At 41.7% G+C, this 15917-nt stretch overlaps 1 protein-coding gene across 2 annotated transcripts in view; it reads right to left on the bottom strand.

Moving 5' to 3' along the window:
- Positions 1-5966: 5966 nt before the first annotated feature.
- The window catches only part of g3bp2a (G3BP stress granule assembly factor 2a), a 37067-nt gene continuing 27116 nt past the window's right edge, over positions 5967-15917 (bottom strand). For both annotated transcript variants that reach the window (XM_084318729.1, XM_084318730.1), the window contains one exon: positions 5967-9681. In XM_084318729.1, coding sequence (XP_084174855.1) covers positions 9400-9681 — 282 coding nt within the window. In that variant the 3' untranslated portion in view covers positions 5967-9399. The remainder of the gene's footprint in view (positions 9682-15917) is intronic.

The raw sequence follows: 15917 nt of genomic DNA, 5'->3' as shown, positions 1-15917 counted from the left end.
CCTAGGATGGCTTAGAGTAGACGACAGAGTACAGCAACTTGCAATGGGCCTGGTCTACAAGATACACTACGCGACCAAGGTACCCATGTACATGTCAAAATACTTCCCAAAGGTCAGTGAATACCACGATCACAACACCAGAGGGAGCTCCACAAATCATGTAAAACCCAGATTCGGCTCAAACAAGGGACTAAACACGTTTCGCAATTATGCCACATCAATGTGGAACGCCCTACCTAAAGCTGTAAAGGAATGTGAATCACTACCCACCTTCAAAAACACTCTCAAAAACACCTACGTGAGACTGCAATTCGAAACTGGCCCCTACAAATGTCCTAACCTAGTTGTACAGTAAATGACCAAGTAAGGCTTTGTCAATATTCCAATGTACAGTGTAAAATGTGTGTGTGTCCCCTTCCCAACCCCCCCCCCCCCCCCCACCTCCAATGTACAGCCCTCACCCAACCCACCCAACCCCACCCCACCCAACCAACCTTCTCCAATGTACAGTTTCTATGCCAAATGTATATACACTCCTTTTCTGGACACTTTTGTATCACAAACAGTACTGTATTTGCAAATCTGATATGTCATAAATGTATAGATGTAGCAGTACTGTCTATCTGTATGTCATGTATGTCATATATGTTATGATGAATTGAAAATGGGGGACCCTGGTGTAAACAAGACGAAAGTCTTTCTCTGGTCTGCATCCCCTTAACAATTGTATGTATTGAGCTGTACTGTACTGTACCCATTCTGCAATCTGTTAATAAACTTTTCAATCAATCAATCAATGTATGTCATATATGTTATCATGAATTGAACATGGGGGACCCTGATGTAAACAAGACGATGAATTGAAAATGTCTAGGCCTACCACAAGTTCAAAATCTGGTATGTCATAAATGTCTAAATGTAGCAGTACTGTCCATCTGTCTACCTGTATGTCATATATGTTATCATGAATTGAACATGGGGGACCCTGATGTAAACAAGATGATGAATTGAAAATGTCTAGGCTAATAAACAACTTGTGACAAATAACTCTTGACTTGACTTGACCACCAGCCTCTCTCTCTTAAGGCATTAACTGGGTTAATTAATCTAAATGTTATATTGTAACTGTCTAGTTATTGATTGATTGAATTGATTGAAAAACAGATTGCAGAATGGGTATACAGTACACAGTACAGCTCAATACATACAATTGTTAAGGGAATGCAGACCCCAGAGAAAGACTTTCGTCTTGTTTACATCAGGGTCCCCCATTTTCAATTCATCGTAACATATGACATACAGATAGACAACTGGGTTAATCTAAATGTTACATTGTACAGTAAGTGGGGAGTGTAAACAAGTTGACCGCTGGCTGTGTTGTGAAATGTGAATAAACCGTGAAGTCACGCGAAATAACGTTATACGCGACGCTATACAAACCAATTACATAATCCTATCCAACATGTGTAAAGGCACACACAACATATTCCAGTTAACGGTATATTTTTTTAATGATTCGTTATGGCGTAATCAATACTTCCATGCGTATAAATTGCGTTCAGCCTCTCTCTCTGGAGTTAACGGAGTTTCGACTCCTGGCTAGAGGAGCTTGTCTCGGCTCATGCGGGGGGCCAATCAGAGAGGGGCTTCGCTCAACCAATCAGAGAGGGGTCTGCAGAAATGGGAGGGGTCTGCAAAAATAGAGTTCAACCAATCAGAGAGGGGTCTGCAGAAATGCGGCTACGAATTGTAGAGACGCTGGCTGATCAGGGGGCAAGTGCGTTCACTTTTTTAAAGAGCAAGGATAACTAGACTGTGCACCGCCGGCATCTGTTCTGTTTCAAGATGCACAATGAGATCTTCTGAGAGAATTGTTGAATAGATACACAAATGTTCTAGAATGTTTGATTATGAGTGACATCATACTGTGACATATTCACAAATGTCTCTACGACAAACGGTTCAAAAAAAATACTAAAGGGGGTGTGGCCTAAGGGGGTGTGGCGTAAGGATCGGGGGAGTGGTCAACATAGACCAAGCTCTGGGAGGAGTTAGCGGACAAAAATCGGCGGAATAATAAATAAATAGTATAGAGACTAGACAATTCCGCCGGCCAACGGGAGAGGGTCTCTCACGTCACGAGTCTCTATGACAAACTGTTCAAAAGATACAAAAAGGGGGCGCGGCCTAAGGATCGGGGGAGTGGTCAACATAGAGTGGTCACCCACACTAATAAATAAATAAATAGTATAGATCACCCACACTAATTAACAAAGGAGGTCTGATTTTCTCATCAAAAATCCAAATTGGAATAAATAATACATGAACACTTTGCCATATTTAGCTTGAAACCCTAAAAGTAAAAGGTGCATCTTAAAATGTGCATCACACATAGATGCAAAAAGTCCAAAAGCAGGACAACAGTAAGATTTTGGTGGGACAAAGTGGGACAGATAGATAATGTAAATTCTTTTATTAGAATAACTCGTCTTCACCGAATAGATAAAGGTTAAATCAAAATAAATACAAATTAAATACAGAATTATATCTCTCCACATTCATCTTGGCACTGGCAGCCGGCTTGTTACCACCTAACATCTGTTTTAAATATTCAAACTTTATCACTTGACAGGAATGTCTTGTGTTCGATATTTTTTTTTGCTTCGAAAAGAGGGACATCCTCTCAATGTGGGACGCGGTCTCAAATGGTGGGACAGTACAACCAAAAGGGGGACACCTGGTCACCCTACACATAGGCTATACAAACATGCATGAGATGATGACACCTGCTGAAGTGTAGGTGCCACTATTATGCTGCAGCCTGCATCGCCCACGGGTTCGTTTCACCAAAACGAAATTCCACTTGGATCACTGGATGCAATGGCAATATAATAAACACACACACACGCGCACACGCATATGCATTGGTTTTTGCAAAAATGGGGCCAGGGTATCCCTAAGTATTGAAAAGCAAAAGTCCACATTCTACACAATCTACAGGACATCGTCATACTTGAGTGTTTTGGGTATGTGGTTGGTGGCTCTGACTGCTTCCCCTCAAAGCTCTCAAGTGCATACTTTTAAAGGCCCAATCAGTTTTTATTTGTATTTTTGTATTTGTTTTACATATGAATTAGTGGTTTTATTGAGTTTGAGTTGTAGATGGAAAATGTGACATTTGGGACTTTCTTCCTATGTCTACGTTTCACAGTAACTCGTTTTACTGTAGCTCATTTCCGTATGGTTACCCCATCATAAGTAAAAATATAGGCAATTTTTACTCCCAACATTGACAAGCATTACCAACGTAAACAAACCTTTAGCAGCCCTAAAATACAGCAAATAAGAGTTTATAAATCTGTTGTCTACTACTGGTCATTGTATCAAGAGCTTTAATCAATCAACTCCATTCCTTTTCTTGGTGGGGCTACTAATTTGTTTATGTGTGCCTGATCAAACAGCCCTAGAATTGAGTATTCCAGGGCTGTTTTTATTTTATTCTCCTCCCAGGGGAGCATACCCCTGGACTAAGTAAGTAACCATGGGAAGTAGGGGGTACTAATTTATGTCTGTCCTGAGGGATGGGGATGCTAGTACTTTCATGCCCCGGGGGCCCCCTAGTGGCGTAATCCGAGCACACCTTTAATCCTTTGCGGCGAGAGATGTTTTGGACTTCCAAAGATTTCTTCACTATTTTGGAGTTCTAGAGCTCTATAGATCTCAGTGACCTCTGTCTGACCTGTAGCCATTATGACCATATGTCATTATGAAATTAGCACCAGTGCCACTAGCCATTATGAAATTAGTGCTATTTCTATCGTTGCCCATGCAGCCATGCTGCTATTTTTTATACTATTATTATTGCTTTCTTTTTTGTCATACTTTATTGACGCTGCTGCAAGGTAGAGGAGCCAAGAAGAATGTATGAATGATGTGACAATAAAATCTGAATCTGAATTGAATCATCAGAATGTTCGGTTCTCAAAATTGTAATCACACAGATGTGATACAAGAACAATCTACAGGTTTTGTGTGCAATGCAAATAACTAGTAACTGTTGTTGCCAGATAAAGGTAAGGGAGTAGAAAGTAAAACAATTACTTTAAAATGTAATCGAGTAAAAATACCAAGTACTCTAAAATAGATACTTAACTCAAGTAAAGTACAAGTTCCTTGTAAGTTACTTACTTAACTACTTTGCACTCCTCACCCAGGGTGCAAACAAAAGTTACTATAGCTGTAAAGATACTTTGTGCATTATAGCCCATTCACAAAGCCTCTCAAAGTGGGAGTACTGATCTAGTCAGTTTCAGTCTGTTTTGTTTTAATAAGGTCATAAATACTAGTGTTCCTGATCATTGACCCCATCAGCATTCATACTCTGGGACGTTTTGTGAATTATGGGCCCTCAGGTTCTATCCGTTTTCTGGCTGCTATTCAGGCTGAGGTCAGCAGTATAATGTTAGTATGAACACACCATGCATGTCTTCTATCTCCACTCTTCCCCCTCTCTCGCTCCTCACACACACCTTAAACGTACCCCTCAGCATCACATGCTTAACCTAACCTCATTTCTAAACCCTAATCCTAAAATTGCCTATTTTAAAGTGAGGATTGGCCCAAATGTCCTCACTTTACCAGATTTAACGAACTTCCCACAAGTCAGCACAGCTAAAACCTGCCCAATGTTCTGCGGTCAACCAAAAACGTATACTTCTTCAAACAATATCTGAAATTTGTTTATAAAACGATACCAACTTTTACTATTATGTACCTTACTACTACCTATCATGCTAATGTCTATATACTACTATGCAGTGTAACAATGCCACTTACCCTTAGCTGCCCCTCCTGCTGACTTGTTCATCCATTAATCAAGTAAACACACCTGACAATCAACTCTGAGGAATCACAGAAGTCTTCCTATAGTTCACAATACTGATCAACTTAAAAGTTGTGTTGGAGTGTGTTCATCACTGGTTTTCATCCCCTATTCGTTTACAAAGACTATACCTTCTCCCGGTCTGTCAAATAAGCAAAACTGCTTTCTGGGTGGCCTAATTCTTAATAAGCCAGCCCAGAAGCATAAAAAAAACACATAACCATCTCTTTTTACATATAAGAGAAGTGACAGATTTTGGGCCTTCAAATGGTTGTCAAAAAGAAAAAAAGAAAATAAGATGCTATTTCTCGTGTACATTTCTAGAACAGCAACCTGTCTGATTACTGGCCTGGAGTGAAGGAAGTTGCCATCCCTGGTCCTGGTACAGCGTCTCCCTGCAAGACTCACTGTATCCTTCAAACAAGCCCTCAAGCTCCTCCTGGTGTGGCACTGGCTGTTCTGTTCCTTCTGACAAGACCTTGGATACCACCATATAACCCTAGTAGTGTATTCATAGCGGGCCACGTGCGAACGCACCAGGTGTTTGTTATGGTCCGTTTGTGCCAGTAGGGGGGCCAGGATGCCCCCAAGACATCACGGGTTCATGTCGCTTTCCACCATCCCCACCTTTGTTCCTGCTTATTCCGACACAGCAATCCCAAGACAATCAACATTTTTAGTTAATAAATGATTGCCAGAATTAAGTGTTATGATTGGAAACTCCCCCAACCCCCCCTTACTCATTCTAACCTCAGCCGTGAATGTAAATACCAAAATAACTGTCACACAACCAGTATTTCAAAGTAAACCCCAATTATTCACTACATGTTGGTACTCAACTCGTAACTATTATGAACAGCTTCTGTGGCCAAATTTTCAGGGTCTTGACTTTGGCCCAAGGAGGAGACAGACACCACAGTATGACTGTACAGTCTGGCTGGCTGTATAACTCAAGCCCAGGGCATGAATTTATTGAGATCTTTAATGCAGGCATTTTATTAACTTACAACCTAAGCAACTTGCTTCACATGCCCTTAGGAAACCTGTGAAGCAAACGGCCTCAAAACATGACAAAAGTTATGAGTGGTGCTGATATCAGTAGTTTATTGTATGTTAAGTCCAACACATTCAAAATGGAAAAAATTAAAAGAAAAAAGAAAAACACAAACGAAAAATGCTCCACCTGCAACAGTTTTTTTTCTACTAGCAAGAAGTAGAAGGTAAACACAGTAAAAATTAAGATGGCAACCAACTGTTTACCACACCTGCTAAAGCCAAGAGGGTCATTCTATTTCCACTGAAAAGAGGGCTGGAATGATACACTGAGGATCCTCTCTACTGCATTTTAAAACCACAGGGAAAAAATAAGTTTACAGCCGTTTTGCTTTAAGGATCCTTTTAAGTTTGGGGTCGGCGTGTCACTGAAAACATCAGTGCAAAATAAAATATAATAAAAAAAGGGGGGGGGGGGGGGGCTAAGCACAAATCTACATGATCAAACATTTTAACACGACTGATTTAAAGCACTGACTTCAGAGACAGCCAGAAAGCATGACGGCTCCTCTTCATGGACCATTGTTGCAAAGGTATGATCGCAGTTTTAAGTGCCCTCGTTAAGCCATTAACAGACAACAAAAATATATATAAAAGAAAATTAGGAGTATAGGCACCAGTGAGACATGTCTATTTGAGAAGAGAAAAAAAAACACCAGAGAGCCAAAAGACCTGTAGTTCTGCAGTCATAATACTAGCCCAAAGACCTGTAGTCCTGCAGTCATAATACTAGAGGCAGAGGGCACCAAATGGCAGCTTCTCCGTTCCAACAAAAAGGTATTTCTCACATTTTTTGAAGTTTCCCTTTCCAATAACAGGAGAAAGCATGCAGCACAATTTGACAGTGGTGAATAACCTGAAGAGAACTGTGCCATGTGGAGTCATTTAATCTCATTTCAGCTGCAAGAGCAAGCAAATACTATAGTGTCTGAATTGGCCACTGGCAAGGTAATTGCTACCTTTTCCCCCATATAAATTCATTGCCTGGTGAGACATTTTAAGAGGCTGAATGTTTCAAACCCTGGTAGATCGTCCCAGAAATGTTGGAAACGGTGCAATACCACCAGACAAGACCTTCCCCCCCCCCCCCCCCCCGATATTTGTCAGTTAAGATGCTACATTAATTTTCAGTGCAAGACAACTAGTAAGAAAACACTTCCATGGTCGTCGTGTTTTCCCCTCTAGCTGAAACCAAGGTCTTCCCTCCCGACCGTGTGGTAAAACAAATAACTTCCATCCTTTCCGTAGACAAGGAGCAGTTAACTGGTATAGTATTCATATTAGACTTGCCTTGAAGGGGAAAACAAATGGATATCATAGCACAATGAATAAATCAGACTTGGAAGGGAAAAACTAAAATCGATATCATAGCACAATGAATAATCAGCATGTGAAAATACAAACGCATAAATGGCTAGAAAAAGTGAATGGGAATAGTTCTTTGTCGAGTCACGTGAGGTCGGAGCTACGGCCAGCCCACCCATACAGACCCAATACAAAATTGCTGCCGAGGAAAGGATGAACAGTCCGACACTTGGGGGAGTCCAGGGATTAATCCATGTGCCATCATATGGGTTACAGAGACTATGGTCGAGACTCAGAAGCTAGGGCTTTACAACCATCTAGCTTGTGTCTGAAATCACATAAGTGTGAGGTTGTGTGCCATTGCATTGTCCATGACTTTAAACAGTTTCTCTTTTTCAAGTGCAGATTGTTTTATTAAAGTTGTAAACCGAACCCATGTTTGCCTAAGAGAGAGAGAGAGAGAGAAGAGACGTGACTTGGACCAACTGAGGAGGACCAAGCATTTTAAGACAGACACCGTGTTTAATGTACCTTTCTCTTTTTTTCCCATGAGTAGTTCCTCAAAACGCACCTCTTGGACCATTGAACGTCAGAACGGAACTTGAGGCACCTATTGTCTCTACAAAACCCAGAGCAGAAACTACAGTATAAACAAATGTACAAAAACTCACAGCAGATCATCTTAGGTAGTAGAACAGTATGGAGGGTGAAATGTGCACCAGAAAGAACCTTGTTTTGTTATTTTTCTCTTCTTCTTCTTCTTCTCTTTAAAATCTATGAATACTGCAAGTTTCTCTGCTCTCAGTAGACAAATAGTTCAAATTGAGCAGCTCCACATTGAAGAGGCTGCGAGCTCCGGAACCTCAACTCACTAGTAAGACTGGAAAAGATGAACTAGAAGGCACCATCATGCTTTTATCAAGTTGAAGGAAAACAGAAGAAAAAAAACAATAAAAAAATAAACTAAAACACAAAAACAGAACATACAGTAAACTATGATTTTTTTTCTCTGTACATTTATTATGTTACTCCGTACTGAAGACGGGGGAGGAGGGTGGTTGGGGTGTGTGTGTAGAGGGGGGTGGGGTGAGTGGGTGGGTCGTCTGTCCCCAGTTTTACGGAGTAGCTGGTAGGAAAAACAAAACATGAAAAAAAAAAATACTCTTTGAATCAAAGAAAGGTGAGCGAGCCGCCATCGATAATCACCACTCTCCTGTTGTTCAGCTTGGTTTCTTGTTTCATCCTTTGTTCCCTCCCACTCGTTTGGTGAAAAGTCCAAGATCTTTGAGTTTTTTTTTGTTTTGTTGATTCATAAATGAGGAAAGGGGAGATGGGGGGGGGGGATAGAATCTGAATGTTTGCTTGTCGTTTCGTTTTATCCAGCAGTTATTGAAGCATAGTTTTGGGTAAAAATAAAAATGGGTGAAAAGTACATTGTCACAGCGAACGGTGCTGCGAGGCGAGGAGGCCATTATCGTCGTATCGCTTTGAGACGAAACAGGAGGCTGCCGTCTCTCCAGCTGCATTCCGAGCGTTGGATGTCAATGTAACACGACAAAAGTACCCATAGTGCATATTGATGAGTGCATTATGCAATTTTGAAGCAGTGTTCTTTCAAAAGGAAAAATAAAATTATAAAAAAAAGGCAAGCTTTTTCCCCTCGAACTGCACGAAATTTGCACCTCATAACTTTTTCCAACAGTAACGGGCAGAGAACTACCATATAATGTGCAATAGAGGGATTTCGTGAAGTAGAGCCCCATTAAGTCAAGGCGTATAATCTCTTTTCCAAATGATGGGCTGTATTATCGTAGGTAAAAGTCTATCAGTCCCTCCTAATGTGGCAGATTACTCCTGGTTGGTTTGCCTTTTTCCACAAATTTACAAATTAATGTTTGTGAATTCTTGAGATACCGGAAAGGATGCTCAGCTCACAGCTGGTAAGCAAAATGTAAATTTTTGTTTGCTTATTTTGTTTCCTCTGTTTCACATCAAAGAAATGGTCGACAGGCTGTGTCACATTCCAAAGCCAAAATAAAAAAAAACAGAAACAAAAACAAATATATACGTTTATACATGTAGATTTCTTTTTTTCGTTAACGAGAACGGTTGAAGATGAAGAACGTGGTACTACTTCCAAACTGCAGGTGGCGCTCTTCTCAGCGGCGCTGGGTGGCAAAACGGCCCTCTCCCTGGCCCCCGGCCCCTCTGCCGGAGCCCATGCCGGGCTTGGGGGCCATGCCGCCTCGTGGTGGCGGACCCCGTCCGTCACGGTCACGCACCATCCCACCTCCGACCATCCCACCGCGTGGGCCCCCGGGGCCTCGGTCGTTGCGCCTCATGTCCCGACGGTCGTCTCCGCCGCGGGTCTCCCGCTCACGCACCGCCCGTGTCTTCTTCTCCTCCACGTTCAGACGCACCTCGCCGCGGAACATGATGGGCTGCAGAGAGGAGGAACACGGTCACTACGGATACATCAAGAGAATAAAAGATACAAAAACTACAAGAAAAAGGACTTCCCCAGCTCAGCCAATTGACTCATCTCAAACTCCGCCTTCTTTTCTTGATCATGCCAACATTATGGGAAATGTGCTTACCGTCTTCTCCAGAGTCAGACAAGAAGATGGATACCAATTTCCAAATGAAAATTAACGAATGGAATGTAAGCAGATATGTACCAGCCTAGCTAGCTGGCCAAAAACACCTCTCCCAAAGTCTTAAGCTAGGCTAGTGGTCCGTATCGGCTTCCATTAATTTGTGCTAAGCTAGGCTAGCTTGCACAGAGGAAATTGGTATCCATCTTCTTGTCCCGACTCTGAAGAATACGGTAAGCGCATTTCCCATAATGTTGCTGTGTTCCTTAAAAGCAACAGTTGTGATTGGAAGAGTGGAGGATCAAGAAAAGTGGGCGGGGTTTGAGGTCAATTTCACTATCCACCTCATTCACTGGTTGGCACACAGGTTAGGCCCTGCAGTACATCAAGAGTTATTATTCAGCACGTTTGTAGTCTTCAGCGACCTTCAGGATCCCCAAGAGGGGAAAGCAATTTAAAGCCAGAGTCTAAAAGTCTCACTACCTCACATGCCTACACTAATAAGGGCATCAGTTTACCATAGATCCAACCAAGAAATGGGAACTATGACCAATACAAAATATTAGTGAAATATGAGCAACTCTCTCCCAAAAAACTAGAGGGCTAAAACAAATGTAATGACATCAAATATAAAGTCTGAAGCTGCTCCATAGAATTGGGAAATATTTTATAGATCATCATCACACTGCACAGCACAGAGTGAGTGGAATGTTCAGAGTTCATAGGTATATATTCTGTTTCAGAACTGAGACACTACTGTAGAATACAGCTCATTTGGATATAATAAAAAAAAAGCAACGTTCTGTGGGTTCCACAAAATCAGCCTCCCATTCATTTGAGAGAGAAAGAGAAAGAGAGAGAAAGAGAGAGAGAGAAGCTCATGTTCACACATATTGAGGGGCCATGGAAATAACATTAGAATCTTTAATGTTGCTCCAACTGTGGCGCCAGGCAATTAGGCATTCACCTATTCCCGTTTATATAGAAGGTACTTTCAATTCAAGGAGCTTGTTTTGAATGTTTTACATGAACAGGATCTTAAATTAAAAAATGAATTTAACCTTTAACCAGAAAAGGCCTAATTGAGATTAAGAATACATTTTTCACTAGTGTCCTGGCCTTTACGGGCAGCAGCACATAAGCACCTTCTATAAGGATAAATACAAAAATGTCACTTTTTACAAACATCTGATCTATGTTGCTTATTTTTAGTCTGATTGAACAGCTATATTGGCTCACGTGAGAACCTCGACAAGTACCTTTCGGCCCCTTGGTTTACTACAGCATTAAGGCGGCTATACAGAAATATACAATATTCACCCAAAACTGGGTGGGGTTAGCGATTAGAGAAGAATTTAAAAATGCAGGTCGTTTGCGTGACATGCGATTGTATCCCATGTGTATTAGACAGAGCTTTAGTAGTAGTGGAAGAAATACGGTTCCCAAAAGGCGAAACTCCGGAAAGGGACGGAAACAAATGTATAATGCAACATGGACTGCCTGAAGAAGAGTTGGCTGAAATAAATTATACTTTTGTAATTTCCCTCCCCCGTTTGTACAGTCTGGAGCTTCAGTAGCACCGTGCCACAATTTAATTGGCAAACAAAGATCAAAAGGACAATTTCAAGGCTCTGTGCCACACAGAACTGCCAAGAAAACCAGATAACCTTTTGGTTGGAACTGGTTGTCTTTTTCATGGACAAAGCTTTGTGGTGTAGTGCGTTGCCGTGGGGGATTTACTGGCAGCTAGAGGGATAAAGCCGGGGTGAAGCATACGTTTCTCTATACGGACAACTATACGTTTCTCTATAAGGACAGAGACAGCTATACGTTTCTCTATAAGGACAGGGACAGCTATACGTTTCTCTATAAGGACAGAGACAGCTATACGTTTGTCTATACAGACAGGGACAGCTATACGTTTCTCTATACGGACAAGATACAGCTATATGTTTCTCTATACGGACAGAGACAGCTATAAGTTTCTCTATACGGACAGCTATACTTTTCTCTATACGGACAGAGACAGCTATTCATTTCACTATACGGACAGAGACAGCTATACGTTGCTCTATTAGGGCTGAGCCCAAACGTTCGAATGTTCGGACCTTCGAATTCTAAATCAGCATGCACTCGGCGCTCCATCAAGACGTCACCATCACTTTCATACCAACCGTGCCCTTATTGGATTATTTATCTTGACGAAACTGACGAGTTATATTCATCAACACTTTGAGAGCCAGCTATTAGCCATCCCCCGTTCCCCCGGCGCCAAGCTAAAAGATAGGCATTTTCACTGTGGGTCCCTGAGAGCTATATCTATATTATAGCTATGGAGACAATACTATGGTCATTTGACAGTCACTTTCTCCTGTCGAACATGTAAAAAAGAGAAAAAAAATTCATGTATACGTTTGTGCGTTATCCCATCGTGAATATTGTATAGTTTAGAAGTGATCTGGGCTAATTCCTGAAAAGCAGAGTTACATTTCATTACTTGCTTCACGTTCTGCTCACTATGGGATATTAGCACGTTACTTTGAAAGATTCCGCTACATGCACTTTACACTTGTCCGGCCACGCCCCTGTCCAACCATATGCATATAGGTGAGGGGTGTGACCGTACTTCCGCCTTCCCGTTTCTTTCACTTCAGGAAGTGCTCGCTATATGCACACGGCAAGCAAGTGGCATTTAGCTTAGTTAGCTTTTGTGGTTGCTATTTTTTGGATCCCAAGAATGGTATCACCACCCGGACCTGGGAAGTATTTCTCTTGGCTCCACCTGTGATTCTCCGTCGCGACGTCCTCTGTGCGCCGCGGGGGTTCCCTAGTCCCACGTTCGTGGCGAGGGTGAGCCCCGGCGGCGGGCGGAGCTGGGTGCGCACTGCCCGGAGACCGTTGAGCACCCCTCTTCAGTGAGGAGGCCCCGCGGCTCCGGCGTCCCTTCCAGGGATGACTTGCGGCGCGAGCTCTCCGCTGCTGCCTGCTCCCGCAATTCGGTGGTGAGCAGCTGTAGCGGGTGGTCTGTAGCCTAGGGGTGAGACGATACATTGATCGAGATCGATATATCGATCTATTATCAATGATCCAATAGGATTGATGAAACGTAAAAAGATCGATTCATATTGCGATACTCTTATTTTGAAAATCCCATGGAGTCGTATCCGCTCGGATCAACAGCACAGAAGTAGTGTGAAACGCAGACATTGCAACAGAGCAAGGCTAGTGTGCCTATTCTACGACCCAAAACAAGTCCCTGCTGTTTTATTGCGCAACGGGTCAAATGCATCCAACATGCTTTGTAATCCTTGCCATTCCTTTATACCAGGGGTAGGCAACCTTAGGCACGCGTGCCTGCATAGGCACGCGGGGGCATTTGCATAGGCACAGGGGGCAGCAGTAATATAAAAAAAATAAAAAAATATTTTTTTTTTTTTTTTTGCTTTGAAATATTATAGTGAAATATTTTGCACTGTTGTCGCATTTATCTTGTTGAAATCCTCCCACAGGTTCTTTTTACTACCACATATTTAATTGAGACCCTTTATTTGTTTATTATTTCAATTTAGCTGGAAATACATTGCTACATCATTCAGTAACATTTGCAGAGCCTTATAACAAAAACATTATTACGGTCACCATTGTGACCAGTGGGATTAATCAACTAATTTTATTATTTATTTTTCTATTTCATTGAACATTGCACATGTTAAAAGCCATATTCTTTACTCAAAATGTGAGTATTACCAAGTCAACTTGTGTTCTTAAAACAATGACAATAAACATAGTTTTATTAGGTTGAAATAATGTGGTTGTGTACTTATTTTTCTGGATTATTATGGATTGAAAACTGAAAACCTTAATGCACAGTAACTGAACTCAATATTTTTAAGTTCTGGTAACTTATTATTATATATTTTTTACAGTGTAGTCTTGCGATCAATCAAAACGTATTTACACGATATACCTCACATTCACCCTCCATTCACATCCTGGTGTTCTCCTGGTGTTCTCCATTAGGCCTGTAGGTGGAGCTATGACAGCCCACGTACAGTACACACCGATGGTGTGTGATGTGTCCAAAAATGAATGGGCAAATGTGAGTGAAATGGTTGCACTGTATGCAGCCGTTTGTCTGCATTGCATCCCCCCCCCCCCAACTCAGATTTAGGGTTGATACAACCATCATAATAATATTGTTAATAATAACGATAATGATGTAATAATGTAAAAATTATCATTAAAAATACCTGATTATGAGAAAAAATATTTACGATGCATGGAATATTGTTGAGGCACACTAGTTACAACTATATTTCAAACAGGCACTCCATGTCAAAAAGGTTGCTGACCCCTGCTTTATACCCACGTCGCGTTAACACATTCGGGGCCAACCACGTATATATACGTGTTTCGGATCCAACGCTTGACGGCCAACCACGTATATATATGTGGCAAGGTTGTTTTGGCTTTTATTCCATTGTAATATCCTACTCAATGTCACCGAGCGGCACTGCAGATTTACCCTAGTCTTGGAATTCGGAAAAGTGCATTACCGGCCAGATCCTCGTAGGGGCGCTGTCTCGATAATGCAGTGTTCCCTGTTACAGACTAGTGTTTTTTTTTTTTGTATGAATGGACTTTTCTGTTAGCCTAAAGCTATGCGTGTAGCCGATGGCCTGGAATAGTTTTTGGGACGCTGAATTCAGTATGCAGTAAAATAATATATCATCAGCCAATTGACATATCTACCAGATGGCGATCGATAACTGGGAAATCCTTTTTGCAGTCCAACCGGCCACAGGTAAGAGCTTTTTCACGTAAATTACATGCTGATCAGGCCTTGTTATCATACCCAACCAGCCGATCAGCGAATAAGGCTAATGCCGTTATTGGTAATCAATAATCAGAAACGACATCCCCCGCCCCCCCTTTCATGCATTCATGGTGGACCATGATACCCACTAGGGCTGCAACTAACGATTATTTTGGTTGTCGACTAATCTGTCGATTATTTTTTCGATTAGTCGACTAATCTAACGATTATTTCTGTCACACCCTCCATCTCTGCTTCCTGTGGGCGTGGCTCCTTTTGCGGGCTCTTAGCAGACTTCTTAGCTTAACATAACAGACCGACAGTAAGTTTGGGGGAACTAATGGGATAACTGGGGTTGCAACAAAAGTGCAACTAGGGCTAAAAACACAATGAAATAAAATAATAATAATAAATAATATATCCTTCTTAGCAGACTTCTTAGCTCAACACTTTAATCGCCGGAGACGCGTCTTTCCCCACCATGCTCATTCTGCCGAAGACGCCGTAACACGTCTTTGATATCAATATTTCAAAAATCTGTGATCGAAATCATATTTCTCCCCCGGGGACCTGAGATATACTGCTGAGCTCCACTCAACTCTAACGGTTCAAGAGCGCCATCTGGTGGCCGATCGGGGGATCGCCCAGGGGAGAAACAGGATGTAGAAGCTGGTGCTCATTTCAATTCGGTCCGATCACTCGCTATAGGTCCCGGGACTCGAGCTCGACACAATACATAGCGATCCGTTGCCAATAACTCGATAAACAACATGATTTGGACGTATATACTATTATACAACCTGGAAATGGATCAGGTATTTCTCCATCCCATAATAGAAAAAATTCTGTTCCACGCTCATCTGCCAACGGCGCGAGGAAGCTACGGTGAGTTTTAGCGTTATTTTCTAATGTCCTCTATACTAACTGCTCTAATGATCATATCACCCACACTAGATGAATGATATAACGTTGCCCACGGAATTATAAACGACCCCCCCCCCATCCGGTCATCAGCAGATCATACGTAGTAACTTCTAGAACTACGTGCAGTTGACATTTTTTATCTGGCACCGATCGCTATCAAACTGTATTTGATCATCAATATAATGCATTTAGGGCTATAAATCAAGTTCTGGAGAAAGCTGCAGAAAATGATAAAAACATACTTATACTTTAGACCGTATTTTAGTATGAATATGTGAATGAAAAAGTATAACGTTGCTACACCCTGAACAATAGATATAGGACATTGAATGGGCCATAATAA

This window comes from Notolepis coatsorum, assembly GCF_963971535.1.
Source record: "Notolepis coatsorum genome assembly, chromosome: 7".
NCBI lineage: Eukaryota > Metazoa > Chordata > Actinopteri > Aulopiformes > Paralepididae > Notolepis > Notolepis coatsorum.
Note: the sequence above shows the minus strand (reverse complement) of the source record. Positions and strands in the feature narration are given on the sequence as shown.